The 15,037-nt window shown below is 55.4% G+C and overlaps 1 protein-coding gene across 10 annotated transcripts in view; it reads left to right on the top strand.

The window, feature by feature from the left end:
- Capn12 (calpain 12) overlaps positions 1-14,882 on the top strand; it is a 32,908-nt gene extending 18,026 nt beyond the window's left edge. For 2 of the 10 annotated variants that reach the window (XM_087191119.1, XM_087191120.1), the window contains exons 2-22: positions 3,930-4,045; positions 4,742-5,237; positions 5,544-5,613; positions 5,742-5,860; positions 6,030-6,163; positions 6,759-6,927; positions 7,830-7,904; positions 7,975-8,060; positions 8,127-8,201; positions 9,203-9,366; positions 9,449-9,693; positions 10,133-10,491; positions 10,694-10,736; positions 10,811-10,870; positions 11,312-11,369; positions 11,762-11,832; positions 11,916-11,978; positions 12,566-12,644; positions 14,091-14,207; positions 14,298-14,356; positions 14,441-14,882. In XM_087191119.1, the coding sequence (XP_087047245.1) occupies positions 5,001-5,237; positions 5,544-5,613; positions 5,742-5,860; positions 6,030-6,163; positions 6,759-6,927; positions 7,830-7,904; positions 7,975-8,060; positions 8,127-8,201; positions 9,203-9,366; positions 9,449-9,693; positions 10,133-10,491; positions 10,694-10,736; positions 10,811-10,870; positions 11,312-11,369; positions 11,762-11,832; positions 11,916-11,978; positions 12,566-12,644; positions 14,091-14,207; positions 14,298-14,356; positions 14,441-14,467 (2,310 nt within the window). In that variant the 5' untranslated portion in view covers positions 3,930-4,045; positions 4,742-5,000 and the 3' untranslated portion in view covers positions 14,468-14,882. Of the gene's footprint in view, positions 1-3,929; positions 4,046-4,741; positions 5,614-5,741; positions 5,861-6,029; positions 6,164-6,758; positions 6,928-7,829; positions 7,905-7,974; positions 8,061-8,126; positions 8,202-9,202; positions 9,367-9,448; positions 9,694-10,132; positions 10,492-10,693; positions 10,737-10,810; positions 11,055-11,311; positions 11,370-11,761; positions 11,833-11,915; positions 11,979-12,565; positions 12,645-14,090; positions 14,209-14,297; positions 14,357-14,440 lie in introns of those variants that run through there. The other 8 variants (XM_087191121.1, XM_087191123.1, XM_087191122.1 and 5 more) reach the window with 8 other exon arrangements.
- Positions 14,883-15,037: the final 155 nt, after the last annotated feature.

Below are 15,037 nucleotides of genomic sequence, written 5' to 3'. Positions count from 1 at the left end.
GACCTTGCACTTGTGAGGCAGGCAACAGCACCACTGAGCTAAATCCCCACCCCTTAACAAACATTTTGATGGGGTGGGTTTTGATGCTTTTTCTCCCATATCAACTCTGTTGCAACACAAATCAGTCTCTCAAGCACTTTCACTTTAGGAACAATCTGAGCTCCATCAAACTAATAAGCAACCATACATATTTTTGAGTCTTTTGAGTAACAGGCAGCTTTTATTTTTGGTACCGGGGATCAAACTCAGGACCTTGTACTTGTGAGGCAGGTGGCAAAACCACTGAGCTAAATCCCCAGCCCTTTACTGTTTGTTTTTTGGTACCAGGGATCAAACTCGGGACCTCGCGCTTTCAAGGCAGGCACCAGCACCAGTGAGCTAAATCCCTGGCCCTCAACAGGGAGCTTTTAGAAGGAACAGCATGGGCTTTTACCAAATCAACAAGCAAATATACATTTTTTTGAAAAATTACCTCCACAGGCTTTCACTCAACATGAGGAAGCTTTTTAATCTGTCATTATCTCTCTTTTTATCTTTCTAACAGAGTAAAATTTTTATCATTCAAAGTCTTCTCATATCAAAACTATACCTCTTAGGGCCGGGGATTTAGCTCAGTGGTTCCGGAGTCTGCCTCAAAAGCGCAAGGTCCTGAGTTCAATGCCTGGTACCAAAAAAAAAATCAAAAGTATAGGGGCTCTTATTTTAAAGTATTGGGCCTCTTATTGTCTTGCTCTACACTCTCCAGCATTTTCCCAGCCTTTTTACTCTATTTATTTACATGTACTCGTGTACTTCTGTTTCCAGTTGTTGTTTTTAACCTGAGTATAGGTTTTGTCAAACTCCCCCTGAATCTGACTAGTCAGTACACCAGTGGCTTTTGTTGGACTCTCCCTGAGTCTGACTACCTGACACTCCCCCTTAGCAAGTCACTCTCATTGTGGGCCTCCCATATGAGTTGTTTGAGAGTTAAGTTTTGCTATGGGCCACCCCCACGTTCCATTTGGGGTTGTAGGTTTTTTCTGACTCAATCCCTGTCAGATTACTATCAGTCTCACCTTTCATCCTAATGGAACAGGCTCCCCTGCAGGCCCCCAAAACCTTACTGTGGTCCTGTAGCACGCTGTTGTTCCAAAATTGTCCTGAATCGCAACAGGTTCCATTGAGCTGGCAGCGGGGGATGTTCCAGGCTGTGGGAGGGCTGATTCCCTCTCCAAGCTGAAGTCTTATCTAGTGGCACCAGAGATCTCAGGATTCCCACAGCTTGGACGCTTCTTGGGCCTGCAGGCAAAGGAGACAGCAGCTCTGTTATCTCCAGTCCTTTCTTGGTTGCCAGAAATGTTGCAGAATTCCAAGAGATAGGAGAGACCCATGGGAATCAGGAGGAATTCACTTTAGGTGAACACTGGCTCAACGGATTCCTGTCCAAAGGAGGAGTGAAAAGCAAATAAAAAGTTCCAGTTTTTATATATTTGGTCAAAGGGGGTGGTGGTCTTTCTAGTGACATAGCAAGTGAGTTTACCACAACGGGACAAGGGCAGTTTTGTAAATTAGCCTTGAAAGAAGACAGAGCCTTGTGAATCTTGTGAGAACAAGATGACATTACCAGAACAAGGAGTGACAGCTACAAAGGAGAGGGGGGTGTTCTGGGAGAACTGCCCAAGGCTGGGAAGAACTTGTTTTTCTTTAAGTCCTGTTTCAGAAGGAGGATCACAAGTTTGAGCCCAGCCTGTGCAATTTAGGGACTTGGTGAGACTCTGTCTCAAAAGTGGGGTGATGTAGCTCAGTGTGAGGGCCCTGGGTTCAATCCCCAGTACTAAGGGTTGGGGGAGAAGGAAGAAATAAAACAGCGGGGATCCACTACAGGTTCATCAGTGAGGTCTGTCTTGCACTAGCCTGGGAAAGCATACTTGGGACCCTGGATGCAGTGTGGGTTGTGATAGAGAACACTTGCTTCTGGAATGGAACAGAACCCTATGATGCACTAGATGGCAGGTGGGGAACTAGGAGCACTTTGTGAAGTGGGGACCATCGGGGCAAGTGGCTCAGGGACGGAATAGGCAGTTTCACAGGTCACTGCCAAGATGTCAATCAGATTTTATTAAATACTTGGTCCTATTGGGAGTGGTATCTGGGGGCACATGAAAGGGAGAGGGCGGAGACCTGGAGGCCTGGGAAGATGGCCAGGTGGCAGAGGTGACCGAGGAAGCAACAGAAGCAGCAGTTTAGAGCCAGAGGAGTTACAGGACCATGGATGGAACCTCAGGATGTCACATAACATCTGACATTTACTGAGCACCTACTATGTACCAGGTGCTTCTCTGAACACATCCCACATATTAACTCACTGGTTCCTCACAACAACCCTCCAAGGAAGGGCTTTGATCAATCTCATTGTAGAGATGAAGAAACTGAGCCACAGAGACGTTAAGTGACTTGCCCCAAAACACACAGTTCTAAGTGGCAGAGGTGGGATTGGACTCATGCTCTTTGGCTCCTAAACCTGATAATGTGCTGTAAGGTCTTATGTGCCTCGTGTGTGTGTAGGGGAGCGTGTCTGGGCAATTCTATGGGAAGAAAACCTGTTTTGTGTTTTTGTGTTTTGGTACTGGGAATTGGATCCAGGGCCTTCTACTGAGCTATACTGCCAGACTTTTTATTTTTTATTTATTTGGTACCGGGGATGGAACTCAGGTCCTTGCGCTTGCACAGCAGGTGGTGAAACAACTGAGCTAAATCCTCGGCCCTTGCCAGCCTTTTTAATTTTTTTATTACAGGGATGTTGTATGAGCCCCATAGGAGCTGTGCAGCCAGGGGGCTTGGACAATATATGGGGTGATCAAAATATACAGTGAGTGTGTAAATTTATTACAGTAAAAGACACTTTGCCATTAGAATACTCAGAATACTCCCCCTTATGATGAACACACTTGTCCCACCGTTCTTGCCATTTTTTTTTAAATTTAAAAAGTTTTCAAATTTATTTATTTATTTTTTAGAAAATCTTGCCACTTTCGGAAGCAATTCTGGAAATTCTCTTTCTGAGTCTCTTTACAAAATGTGATTTAAAAAATATGGTGAATGCTGCTGCGTGTGAGTGCATCCAATGGAAAGGCAGGCTCATAAAAACACTATGTTGCTGGGTGTGGTGGTGCACAGCTGTAATCCCAGCACTTGGGAGGATGAGGCAGGGGGATTTCCATGAGTTCAAGGTCATCCTGGGCTACATAGTGAGTTCAAGGCCAGCCTAAACGACAAAGACCCTGTCTCAAAAAAAATTATGTTGTGGGTTGGGGTGTGGCATACATCTGTAATCCCAGCACTTGGTAAACTGAGTCAGGAGGATCGCTGCAAGTTCAAGGACAGCCTGAGCTACATAGTGAGTTCAAGACCATCCTGGACTATATGGTGAGACCCTATCTCAAAAACAAATAAGAACAAAAAAACCATTATATTTTGTCTTCATCTACCTTATTCACCAGATCAGGCACTGTGTGACTTTTGGCTGTGCCCCACAGTCAAAATGACCATGAAAGGTAAATGTTTTGAATCAATTCAGGATAATAAGGCAGCCACAACTGCACAACTAAAGACACTTATGAAAGAGAACACCCAGGCAGGGCATGGTGGCACGCACCTGCAATCCCAGCACCTCGGAGGCTGAGGCAGGAGGATTACTGCAAGTTCAAGACCAGCCTGGGCTACATAGTGAGTTCAAGCCCAGCCTAAACTACATAGTGAGACCCTGTCTCAAAACAAAATGAAGCAAAACAAAACAAAACCCGCAAAAAAAGAGGACTCCCAGAACTATTTCAGAACGGCAAGACCGATGGGATAAGTGTCTTAGAGGAGAAGGGTTGGATTTTGAGGGGCTTTAATGACAATATACCTTTTACTGTAATACATTTTTAAAATGTTAGCATTCATTGTAGGTTATGATCGCACCAGGTATCCACTGGTCTGCTAGGAAAGAAGGATGCCAGAAGGCTTGAGGTCATCTGAGTGCCACTACATGACAAGGTTCTGCTAGGACAGGAGGCCCCCAAAGGTGAGTTTCTGGCTTTTCTGAACCTGTTTCTCCCATTTCTTCCAATGCCTCCAGAGTCCTTGGGGGAAATGCAGCCCTGGGCAGACCTGTCTGTGGATAAAAAGGGGCATCTTGACACGGGGGCCCTGGCACCCAGCATAAGACAGACAAGTGCCAAGCCGCCCCTCTGTATTCAGCCTCTGTGCCTGGCTGAGGTCCACCTTCCTCAGCTCAGGATAGCAGTCTGAGGGGAGCAAGGGTCCCGGAGCGAGTGGGTCACAAGGGCAGAAAGATAGAGAGGGTCGGGAGGCCAGGTGCAGTGGCACATGCCTGTTGACTTCAGCACTCAGGAGGCTGAGGCAGGATGGGCAACTTAGTGAAACCATCTCAAAAAGAAGCAGACAAAGAAAAAGAGAGGGGGGACGGGCCAGGGATTTAGCTCAGCGGTTTTGCCGCCTGCTGCGCAAGCGCAAGGACCTGAGTTTGATCCCTGGTACCACAAAAAAAAGAAAAACAGAGGGTCAGAAAGTGAGGCTGAAGTGGAGGAGAGAGCTGAAATGGCAGAGAGCAGCAGTCAGGTGAAGAGAGTCTGAGAGGAGGAGACAGAGGTGGCCTTGCCTTGCTCCCCACCCCTGCCCTCGCCAGCCCCACAGGGACAAGCAGGCGAAAACACCCCCACACTGACCTCCTTCTTGACACTCACTGATCCTCCCTCAGCTCTGCCCACCTGCCCTTCTACTGCTGGTCAAGCCCATTAAGCTGCTGCCCTGGCCACAACTGAAGGCCCCACGCCCCAGGGAGGAAACCACTGAAGAGGCGTCCTTACTCCCTTGCACCTCAAACCATCAATTAATATTAACGAGGGAAGGCTGCACACTGCCTAAAGACCCCCAACAGGGTGCAGGTGGAGAGCCCCACCCCGTGTGACTCAGGAAGTTAAAGGACCGGGGGCCATCTGGGAACTCAGAGTGTCCTGATGGCGTGCAGGGACGGGAAGGTCACAATCCAACTGGTGGATGAAGATGCAGGCACAGGAGCCCGGGACCCAGAGCCCTTTCGGGGCCAGAGCTATGAGGCAATCAGAGCAGCCTGCCTGGATTCAGGGATCCTGTTCCGCGACCCCTACTTCCCTGCTGGACCTGATGCCCTTGGCTATGATCGGCTGGGCCCGAACTCCGAGAAGGCTAAAGGGGTGGAATGGAAGAGGCCCAGAGTAAAGTGTTGCACGCCTGGGTCTGAGGGAGGAGGCTGGGCCCAGACCCCTGGGTCTGAGGGAGGAGGTTGGGCCCGGACCCCTGGGTCTGAGGGAGGAGGCTGGGCCTGGACCCCTGGGTCTGAGGGAGGAGGGACTGGGAGTCTTGGCTGGGAGCAGACCTAGCAGCCTGTATTCAGGGAATCCCGGGGAAGCCACACACCTGCCCCCAGGCTCCATGCACTTTCACAGGCTGGAGGACCTTGTCACTCTGGGCTGCCCCTTCTTGCCTTTCCTGGGCTGACCTGGAGCCCCCATCACTCCTAGGAGTTTTGTACCGAGCCTCAGTTCATCTGCGAGGACATGAGCAGGACAGACGTGTGTCAGGGGAGACTGGGTGAGACCCCTGGGCCCGTCTTGAGTCCCAGACCCAGGAGTCCCGGCTGGGACCCTCACAGCTCTATCCCTTGGTCCCCTCCCCTCGGCTCTCCTTTCTCCCTCACCCAGCCCCTGCCTTTTCTCCAGGGAACTGCTGGTTCCTTGCCGCTGCTGCCTCCCTCACTCTGTACCCCCGCCTCCTGTACCGGGTGGTCCCCCCTGGACAGAGCTTCCAAGATGGCTACACAGGTGTCTTCCACTTCCAGGTAGAGCTCGCTTCTTCTGTCCATGCCTCATCTCCCCCCGTGGTTTCATGGGTTTCATCGTTGGCCTTGTCCCTTGGGGCTGTAATAGTTCTAGGGCTCTGGGGCTGGCACAGCAGGGTCGGGGCAGAGGTTGGAAGTTGAGCCCAGGCCTTACCCTTTCCCCTGGCAGCTCTGGCAGTTCGGCCGCTGGGTGGATGTCGTGGTGGATGACAGGCTGCCGGTGCGCGAGGGGAAGCTGATGTTTGTGCACTCGGAGCAGCGGGACGAGTTCTGGGCCCCGCTCCTAGAGAAGGCCTATGCCAAGTGAGGACCCGGGGCCCCAGCCGAAAGCCCAAGACCCGGCAGCAAGTCCAAGCCATGTGGGGTTCCCAGCTGCCAAGGACCCCGAACCAAGTCACAGCCCTCTGAACCTTCACAACAGTTTGCCCCAGGATTTGAGATTTAGGCTCCTCCTTCCTTCCACGTCCCTGAGGACGCTCATGTATCTGGCCCGATTTATTCCTCCGAGGACCTGCAATCTCCGACCATCTCTTGTCATTGAGACATCCAGAGTACCTCCCAAATATGGGCTGTAACCCTGGGACCCTCAAGTCATTCTTTCCGGTCGGTCCCGAGGGTCTGGAATGCCTGAGTCCCTGCAGGCGGCGCCTACGAAGCAGACAGGGCACGGCGCAGGCGCAGGCGCAGTTCTGCACGGCTGCCCCAGGGCTCCCAAACCCTTCCAGTCCCGGTGGCCCCTGGGTGGCCCACAGGTCCAGATCGAGGGCTTTTGGTGTCCACCACGGATAGTCCTGGGCCTCCCCCTGCGGGGACAGAGACTCCAAGGCCTGGGGAGGGGCTGCGGGGCTGGTACCCGCCTGAGACCCGCACCCCTGAGACCCGCACCCCTCACCCCCAGGCTCCATGGTTCCTACGAGGTAATGAGAGGCGGCCACATGAACGAGGCTTTCGTGGACTTCACAGGCGGCGTGGGCGAGGTGCTCTACCTGAGAGGCAACACGCCGGGCCTCTTCTCTGTCGTCCGCCATGCCCTGGCCAAGGAGTCCCTAGTGGGCGCCACTGCCCTGGTGAGAGCTGGACCCCACGCGGCCTCACGGGGTCTGGGCGGACAGGGATGGAGGAGGGCGAGGAAGCTTCCAGTCTTTGCCTCTCAGCTTTTGCTGCTGACTCATTCTCGCTCACAAATCAAACTGCAGCACATTAGGAGGAATTTATTTGCTCTCGTCACAAGCTTCAAGCACAGCTGGATGTGGGTGTTCGGAGGATATTGTAAAACTTTTTCTATCCTGGTTCTGGGTTGGTCCCACTCAGGCAGGCTTTCTCATCATCGGTGCAAAAGGGGACCCCTACAGCTACAGACACACCCCCTTTGCGGGGGTGTAAAATGTAACAAAAAGAGAAGCTGTTTTTGAGAATTTCAACAAGAGTCCCAGGATGGCTCCTCATGGGTTTATGGGCTTGAGTCATGTGTTTATCTGTGACCCCACCACGGACACGTCTTCATTTTCTTCTTTGTTTCTGTTTGTTTTTTGAGACAGGGTCTTGCTATGTAGTTTAGACTGACCTGGAACTCCCTAAGGAGCCCAGGTTGGCTTGAACTTGTGATGATCCTCCTGCCTCAGCCTCTGCAGTGCTGGGATTACAGGCATGAGCCACACTCCCGGGTTCATTCCTTCATTAAGCTGTTCTAACTCATCCATTCCTCTAACCCTGTACCTGGTTACTGAGGCTTTTTCTCTGTGCCTCCCTGGTCTGTATGTAGCTTGGTCTCTGGCTCCATCCCCCTTTCCATCTTGTTCTGTCTCTCATTTCCATCTCCCTCTCCCTCCTGTCTCACCCTCATCCCCCAGCCCCGCACCCTTTCTGGGCCCTGGGCTGGGCTGTGCCATGCTGTGCTCTGACTTGCTGTGGTGGAAGGAGGTTGGGGCCTGCTGTCCATCGGGAGCTCACTGTCCCCATCTCCGCTCAGAGTGACCGGGGCGAGTACCGTACAGAAGAGGGGCTGGTGAAAGGACATGCGTATTCAGTCACAGGCACACACAAGGTGAGCTGTCCCTGTGGGTGAGCTGGCAGGGGTGTCCAGGGGCCACTGCCACTCACTGTGCTGTCCTCAGGTGTCCCTGGGTTTCACCAAGGTGCGGCTGCTGAGGCTGCGGAACCCATGGGGCCGCGTGGAGTGGACGGGGCCCTGGAGTGACAGGTGGGACGGGCCTTGGGTGGGTGGGGGCTGTGTCCTGCCTGCTGCCCCTCACATCCAGCTCTCCAGGTGCCCATGCTGGGATGCGCTGCCCCTGGAGTGGCAAGAAGCCCTACTGGTGAGGAAGGAGGATGGTGAGTTCTGGTGAGTTGTGGGCTCCCAGCTCTGCCTCCGTGAGGGCCGCTGGGTCAGGGGATGAGGGACAGGGTAAGAAGGGATGAGGAGAGGGCCAGGGATTTAGCTCAGTGGTTCCGGCGCCTGGCTTGCAAGCACAAGGTCCTGAGTTCGATCCCCGGCACCAAAAATAAAAAATAAAGAAAAAGAAGGGATGAGGAGAAATTGGTGAGGGTGCGTCCTCCTCCTAGGCAGAAACTATCCATAGCAGCAGTAATGTTGGGGTCAAGGAAGAAGGAAGTGGAGGCATAGTAAGCACTGGAGGGTTGAATGGGGCCAGGCAGGATTTAGGTATGTAGTGGAGTTGAGGGAGGTTTGGTGACATTTGGGGGCATTTCTTGAGATGTAGCAATACTGAGGTTCTGAAGGATACTTGTTACTATTGGGGTTTTCATATTTTTTTCCAGTACTGGGGATTGAACCCAGGGTCCTTGTATTGAGCAACATCTCCAGCCCTTTTATAATTTTTTATTTCGATACAGCATCTTGTTAAGTTACTAAGTTGTCCAGGTTAGGTGCAAACATAAGATCCTCCTGCCCCAAACTCCTAGTAGGCTGAGATTATAGGCATGCACCATCCTACTTGGCTTCTTGGCGTTTTATAAAAGCAATTTGATGATATTTGGGGCAGTCTGTGACAGCAGTTTGTGGGGCATTTCTTTTCTTTTTTTCTTTTTGGTTTTTTGAGACAGGGTTTTGTTATTAGTTCAGGCTGGCCTTGAACTCACTATGTAGCCCAGGCTGGCCTCGAGCTGACAGTGATCCTCCTGCCTCAGCCTCCCAAGTGCTGGGATCACAGGTGTGCGCCACCACACCTGGCAGTGGGGCATTTCTGAAACTTGGACACCTAGGGGACCTGCAGGGCTTGGTGATTTCTGGATTGATGGGGACTTGGCAGTATTTAAGGACCTGAGGGGCGTTATGATTGGGGGTCAGTTCTGGGGTCTTGAGCTATTTGGGATCCCCTCCAGGATGGAGCTGCAGGATTTCCTCCAGCACTTCAACACCATCCAGATCTGCTCCCTGAGCCCCGAGGTGCTAGGCCCCAATCCGGCTGGGGCCGGCTGGCACATCCACACCTTCCAGGGCCGGTGGGTTCGTGGCTTCAACTCTGGCGGGAGCCAGCCCAGTGCTGGTGAGGCCTGAGGGGCCTGGAGGGGTGTGCTGGGGGTGGGGCCCTGGCAGCCTAGGGACCCCGCTTTTTCCTCCCTTCCTAGAAACCTTCTGGACCAATCCCCAGTTCCGGCTCACGCTGCTGGAGCCTGATGAGGAGGAGGAGGAGGATGACGACGAGGACGAAGGGGGGCCCTGGGGAGGCTGGGGGGCAGCAGGGGCGAGGGGCCCTGCGAGAGGGGGCCGTACCCCCAAATGCACAGTCCTCTTGTCGCTCATCCAGCGCAACCAGCGGTGCCTGAGGGCCAAGGGCCTCACTTACCTCACTGTGGGCTTCCACGTGTTCCAGGTGAGGCCTGGAGGGTCGGGGTCCTGGGGGGTAGGAGCCAGGCAGACTGAGGGGATCAGGGTGGAGAAAGGCCGGAGCCCAGAGGGGAGCAGAGAACCAAGGAGGCCGAGAAGGGATTGGCTTGGTGGCACAGGCCTATCATCCCAGCACTCTGGGAGGCTGAGGCAGGGGGATGTCAAGTTCGAGCCCAGCCTGCGGAATTTAGCAAGATGTCTCACCCCCTAAAAAAGCTGAGGAGGGGTCTAAGGGGACAGATGGGGGAGGGGAGGGCTGGGAAGGATCGGAGGGGGTCTGGCTCGGGACTGGGGCCAGATTCAATGCAGAATGAAGGACAAGGGGGACGGAGGACGAGGGAGGGTCTGAGAGGTGTGGAGGGGCGGGAGTAGGCGGTGAGCGGTGGCACCTCCTCCGCCCTGACCCCGCCCCTCGCTCCTTACAGATTCCGGAGGAGGTGGGTCTCACACGGGGCCCAGACCCCACCCCTCGGCCCGCCCCGGCTGGCTCGGTCAGCCTGCGCGGAGAAGTCCAGGAGGGGGCGGGCGGGGGGGGCTACAGTGGGGCGGCTTTAGTCACGGCGCCCGGTCCGCAGCTGCTGGGCCTCTGGGATTCGCCGCACAGCCGCGAGCTCCTGTCCGGGCTGCTGCGCGCCGATCGCTCGGTCTTCTGCGCTCGCCGCGACGTGAGCCGCCGCTGCCGCCTGCGCCCCGGCCACTACCTCGTGGTGCCCAGCGCCTCCCGCGTCGGCGACGAGGCCGACTTCACGCTGCGCATTTTCTCTGAGCGCAGCCACACTGCAGTGTGAGCCGCTGACCCCGACGCCCAGCCCTGATCCGAGAATCCCTATCCCTGCCCCGGACACCTCAGGACCCCCCCAGTACCCCTCCCCCCCGCTCACGAGGCCAAGGTCCCGAGACCCCAGCCGATTCCTCCCCTGAGACCCCTTCTGCCCCACAGCCCAACCGTGGGTGACCAGCACCCCATCTCTCGTCTCATTTTGCAGGGAGATCGATGACGTGATCAGCGCTGACCTGCAGACCCTCATGGTGCGGGGTGCACTGGGAGGGGCAGGACGCGGGAGGGGAGGGTTGGGGCCGGGACTGAACCCCTCCTCCCGTAGGTCCCCTCCAAGCCTCTGGAGCTGGAGTTGGTGCAGCTGTTTCTGGAGCTGGCTGGGGAGGTGAGGGGGCCAGGGCCGGGGTTCTCTCCCTGGCCCTGAGCCCTCAATTTGCTTTTCCTTCCCTCCTTCCCTTGAGCTTCTTTTCTGGAAATGGTCACAGATCTTCCCTGCCTGGACCCCCTGGTTGTGTCTGCATCTGGGCCCTGGACCCCTTCTTTCCCTTCACACTGGCTGCCAGCCTCAGGTCTCATCTTCCCCACGTGCCCTTCTCTGTCCCCATCACTTGCCCCCTGTGGGCGTCCACAGCCCAGCACTTCTCCCCTTGTTGCCCTGGCCACTCTGGAGCAGGTCTGTCTCCCGCACTGTGAACCCTGAGAGGGCAGGTCTGGGGCTCTCAGGCACTGTAGATCCCCAGCACTGTCCAGCACAGCCTGGCCCACAGTGGTTTGTTGACTGGCTGCATGAGTGAATGACCTCACCAGTGGCTCTTTCCCTGCCTAGGAGGAAGAACTCAATGCCTATCAGCTCCAGACCTTGCTAAGCATTGCCCTGCAGCCAGGTGAGTTGGGGTGGGGGACTGTTGGCCAGGAGTTCTTGTGACCATAGCCAGAGCCCCTCAGAGCCTCCCGTGTGTGTTAATTCTCAATGCTGCTAAGGGTGAGGCCATAGCAGCTCAGCTCGGCAGCATCTCCTTGCCTGTGGCCCATGGTGGTCCCTGTGGCCAGGCAGGGCCACAGCCACTCATGAGCTCCTCTTCCTCTGTGAGGCAGTGCTCAGAGTGCCTGTGATGCAGACTGGGAACTCCCACCTAGACTTAAATCCCAGCTCTGCTAGCTATAGCTGCCAAAGGCTTTCTGTGACTGTTTCTGTAAAAGGGCCATTCAGGGGGTTGTGTCCACCTTGCAAAGGGGGCCCACATACAGGCAGTGCCAAGGCTGTTTTTTCTTGCAGCCAGGGGCAACACTAGGAACTCTGGGGAGATTGGGCTCAGGACCTGTGAGCAGCTGCTGCAGTGTTTTGGGGTACAGTGCCTGGGAACCCGGCATGGGGAGGGTTCCTTTTTTAGGGACATTGACCTTATCCAGATGGCTCCCCTCCCTCACAGAATGGGCAAAGCCTGGCCCTGCACCACTTCCAGCAGCTCTGGGGCCACCTCCTGATGTGGCAGGTAAGGTAGAGGCTGGGCAGGGCTGCCTCTTCCTGGCCAGGCACCCTGTGGGCCACTGGGGCCCCAGGAAACAAGGCGAGACTGGGCCACCCTGTGTAGACCTGGAGTGACCTGGTCGGGATGTCCCTGCCCTGTCCTCCGGTGGTCCCTATAGAGATGGAGATCACATCCTCTGGTCTTGGATTGGACTCTAGACTCCGGCTCAGCCTCATTCAGGCTGGGTGGCCCCTGGTACGTCCCATCCCCTCCCCTCCCAGGGACCTCTGCTTGGCTACACGTGGGAGGCCCAGTCCCTGTGGGGAGGAGATGGCCCAGGGCCTCTCCATAGTGCTAACCCTGAGAAGCCAGTACCTGGAGCCCTCCCTAAGCCTGTGGGTAGACTCAAATTGTCCTCTACACCTGTGTGCCCCCACACTGCACACCCCCCATCAGAGGAAGGGGCAATATCCAGGGCAGATAGCCAGGTAGCAGAGTGCTGAGCTGGGAGCTGGCTCTGGCCTCTGAGGTCTCCTTCAGCTTCTTTAGGGTACACGAGTGTGCCCGGCCCTCGGGGCTGGGACCAGACTGACCTACTCCTCCCTCTGCAGGCCAGATTTGACAAGTTTGATGAGGACACCTCTGGGACCATGAACTCCTACGAGCTTCGGCTGGCACTGAATGCCGCAGGTGTGAACCTTGGGGTGGTTGGGGGACGGCCTGCTCTCCCTTTGGTCCCACCTGAGTCCTCTCTGCCTGCCCAGGTGCAGCCATTCACAAGGCCTCTTCCCAGCAGGGCCTGGGTGGGATCCTCTTGGTGTGGACTGAGGGGCCCCCAGGAACATTGGGAACATTGGGCACTGCCTTCCCGGGCAGTATGGTGGAATGTTCTGGATCTGGTGAGCTTGGGTTGGAATCCTCACTGTATGGACTTCCTGCTGGGACATGACTCCCTTGGTGGGCCTGCATCACTGTGTGAGGGTGGCCTGTGGGGTGACACTGCATAGGCACCTTTGCGAGGAATGCAGTTCCCATCACCACACAATGCCCCAAAAGAGGGCAGTGAAGCTGGGTGTGGTGGAAAACGCCTGTAATCCCAGCACTCTGGGAGGCTGAGGCAGGAGAATCAAGCCCAGCCTTCCTGAGCAACTTAGTGAACACTTGTATCAAAATAAATGGCTGGGGTGTGGGGGGGAAATGGCTGGGGATGTAGCTCAGTGGGAAAGCTCTGAGTTCAATCCCAAGAACCACCAAAAAGAAACAAAAAAGGAGGTGGCAACAGCTTCTGCTGCAGAGGAGGGAGAGCCAGCCTGTTCCCTGGGTGTGGAAGCACAAATCCCTAAGCCAGCCTTGGGGAGAACCAGCAGATCTGGATCCAGTGGGATCCTCTTGGGGTAGAGGACGGACAGGGTCAGCCAGCCTGAGGGCCAATCTGCCACAGAACAGTAGAGCTGTGGGGGAACCGGAGGCCAGGGTGACTGGGACCCAGTCAGAGACAAGAGGGCTGCCAGTGTGGGGGGTGGGCAGGTGCCCGGGGATCTGTAAGGCCAGCTGAACCTAAGTCGGGGAGGTGGCATTAGAGTAGAAGACTGGGAGTTGTGGTGTGGAGTCCCAGCAGAGAGACAGGAGCAGAAGTGAGGGGTGAGGAAGCCAGGCATGAGAGTGGACACCTGGAATCTCAGCACTCTGGGAGGCTGAGGCAGGAGGATTACAAGTTGAAGCTCAGCCTGGGCAACTTAGTGACTTGAGAACCTGTCTCAAAATGGAAAATAAGGGCTGGGGATGTAGCTCATCATGAAGGCCTATGTTCAATTCCTAGTACCACACACACACACAAAGAAAAAAATAAGAATTTGCCTCTGATGTGGAGCATGAAGGAGTGACTACATACCTGACTGCCAAGCATGTTTCTGCCACCCAAAGGGATTTCTAGTGTCCAAGTGACTTAGGTGCCAGGTACCATGCACATGACAAGCCCTCCATCTCCACACCCCTGTGGGCCAGGGCTCGGTCCCCACCTGACAGAGGAGACACCTCAGAGAAGTGAAGGCAGTGGCCTGGGCCACATGGATGGGATTGGACAGAGCCTGTCGGGGTACGGTGTGGAAGTGGGGCTCATGGGGGCTCCTTCCCTAGGCTTCCACCTGAACAACCAGCTGACCCAGGCCCTCACCAGCCGCTACCGGGACAGCCGGCTTCGTGTGGACTTTGAGCACTTCGTGTCCTGCGTGGCCCAGCTTACCTGCATCTTTCGTGAGTGCCAGCCCTGCTCGTTGGGCACAGGGCAGTGTCTCCGACTGGGAGACTGGGGGCGGCGGGTGCTCACTGTCCCTCTCTGCACAGGTCACTGCAGCCAGCACCTGCACGGGGGCGAGGGGGTCATCTGCCTGACACACAGACAGGTGAGTTGGGCCGGAGGGACAGGGTGTCTCTGGTGCCATTCGGGGACCCTGGCCTCAAGCCTGCCACTTCCTTCTCTCATGCAGTGGACGGAGGTGGCCACCTTCTCCTAGAAAGTCAGGTCAGCCCCTGCTGCCCAAGGCCTGCCCCTCCCAGTGTGGTGCTAGCTGGGTGCCCAGCTGGCTGAAGGATGAGGCCAACATTCCCGGACCAGGCCGCCTCTCTGTGCTCGGCTATCCTCAACCGCACTGTGGGTCAGCACCGGCACTTTCTGTGCATCCCACTGCCCTGTGTTAGTCCCTGCTCCCCTTTAGACGCAGGCGGGCCCACAGCATCTTTGATTTTACACAGGATGGGACTGGCGTCTGCGGGTCACACTCTCCCGAGAGGTGGAGAACAGAAAGAGAGGACACTGGAGGGATCCTTCTTAAAAATATTTTATTATCCTGTCCCCAGAAGGGTGGTTTATCCAGAAACCAAGAAAAAAATCAATCAGAATAAACTCAAAAGGGGGGGGGGGCAAAACCATCAACTACCAGGCAGCAGGCCAGCAGCCCACCTCCAACTCAGGAGGTCCCCAGAGACCCCTGCGTGACGCACACGAGGAGGACAATCAGGAAGGGGCCAGGAGGGCAGCAAATCAGCTATGTCTTCATTATGAGAGCAAAAGAGGCGGCAAAGAT

The sequence above is a fragment of the Heterocephalus glaber genome, unplaced genomic scaffold, assembly GCF_053883595.1.
Source record: "Heterocephalus glaber isolate CG9 unplaced genomic scaffold, H.glaber_assembly_v1.0 deba00001561, whole genome shotgun sequence".
NCBI lineage: Eukaryota > Metazoa > Chordata > Mammalia > Rodentia > Bathyergidae > Heterocephalus > Heterocephalus glaber.
Note: the sequence above shows the minus strand (reverse complement) of the source record. Positions and strands in the feature narration are given on the sequence as shown.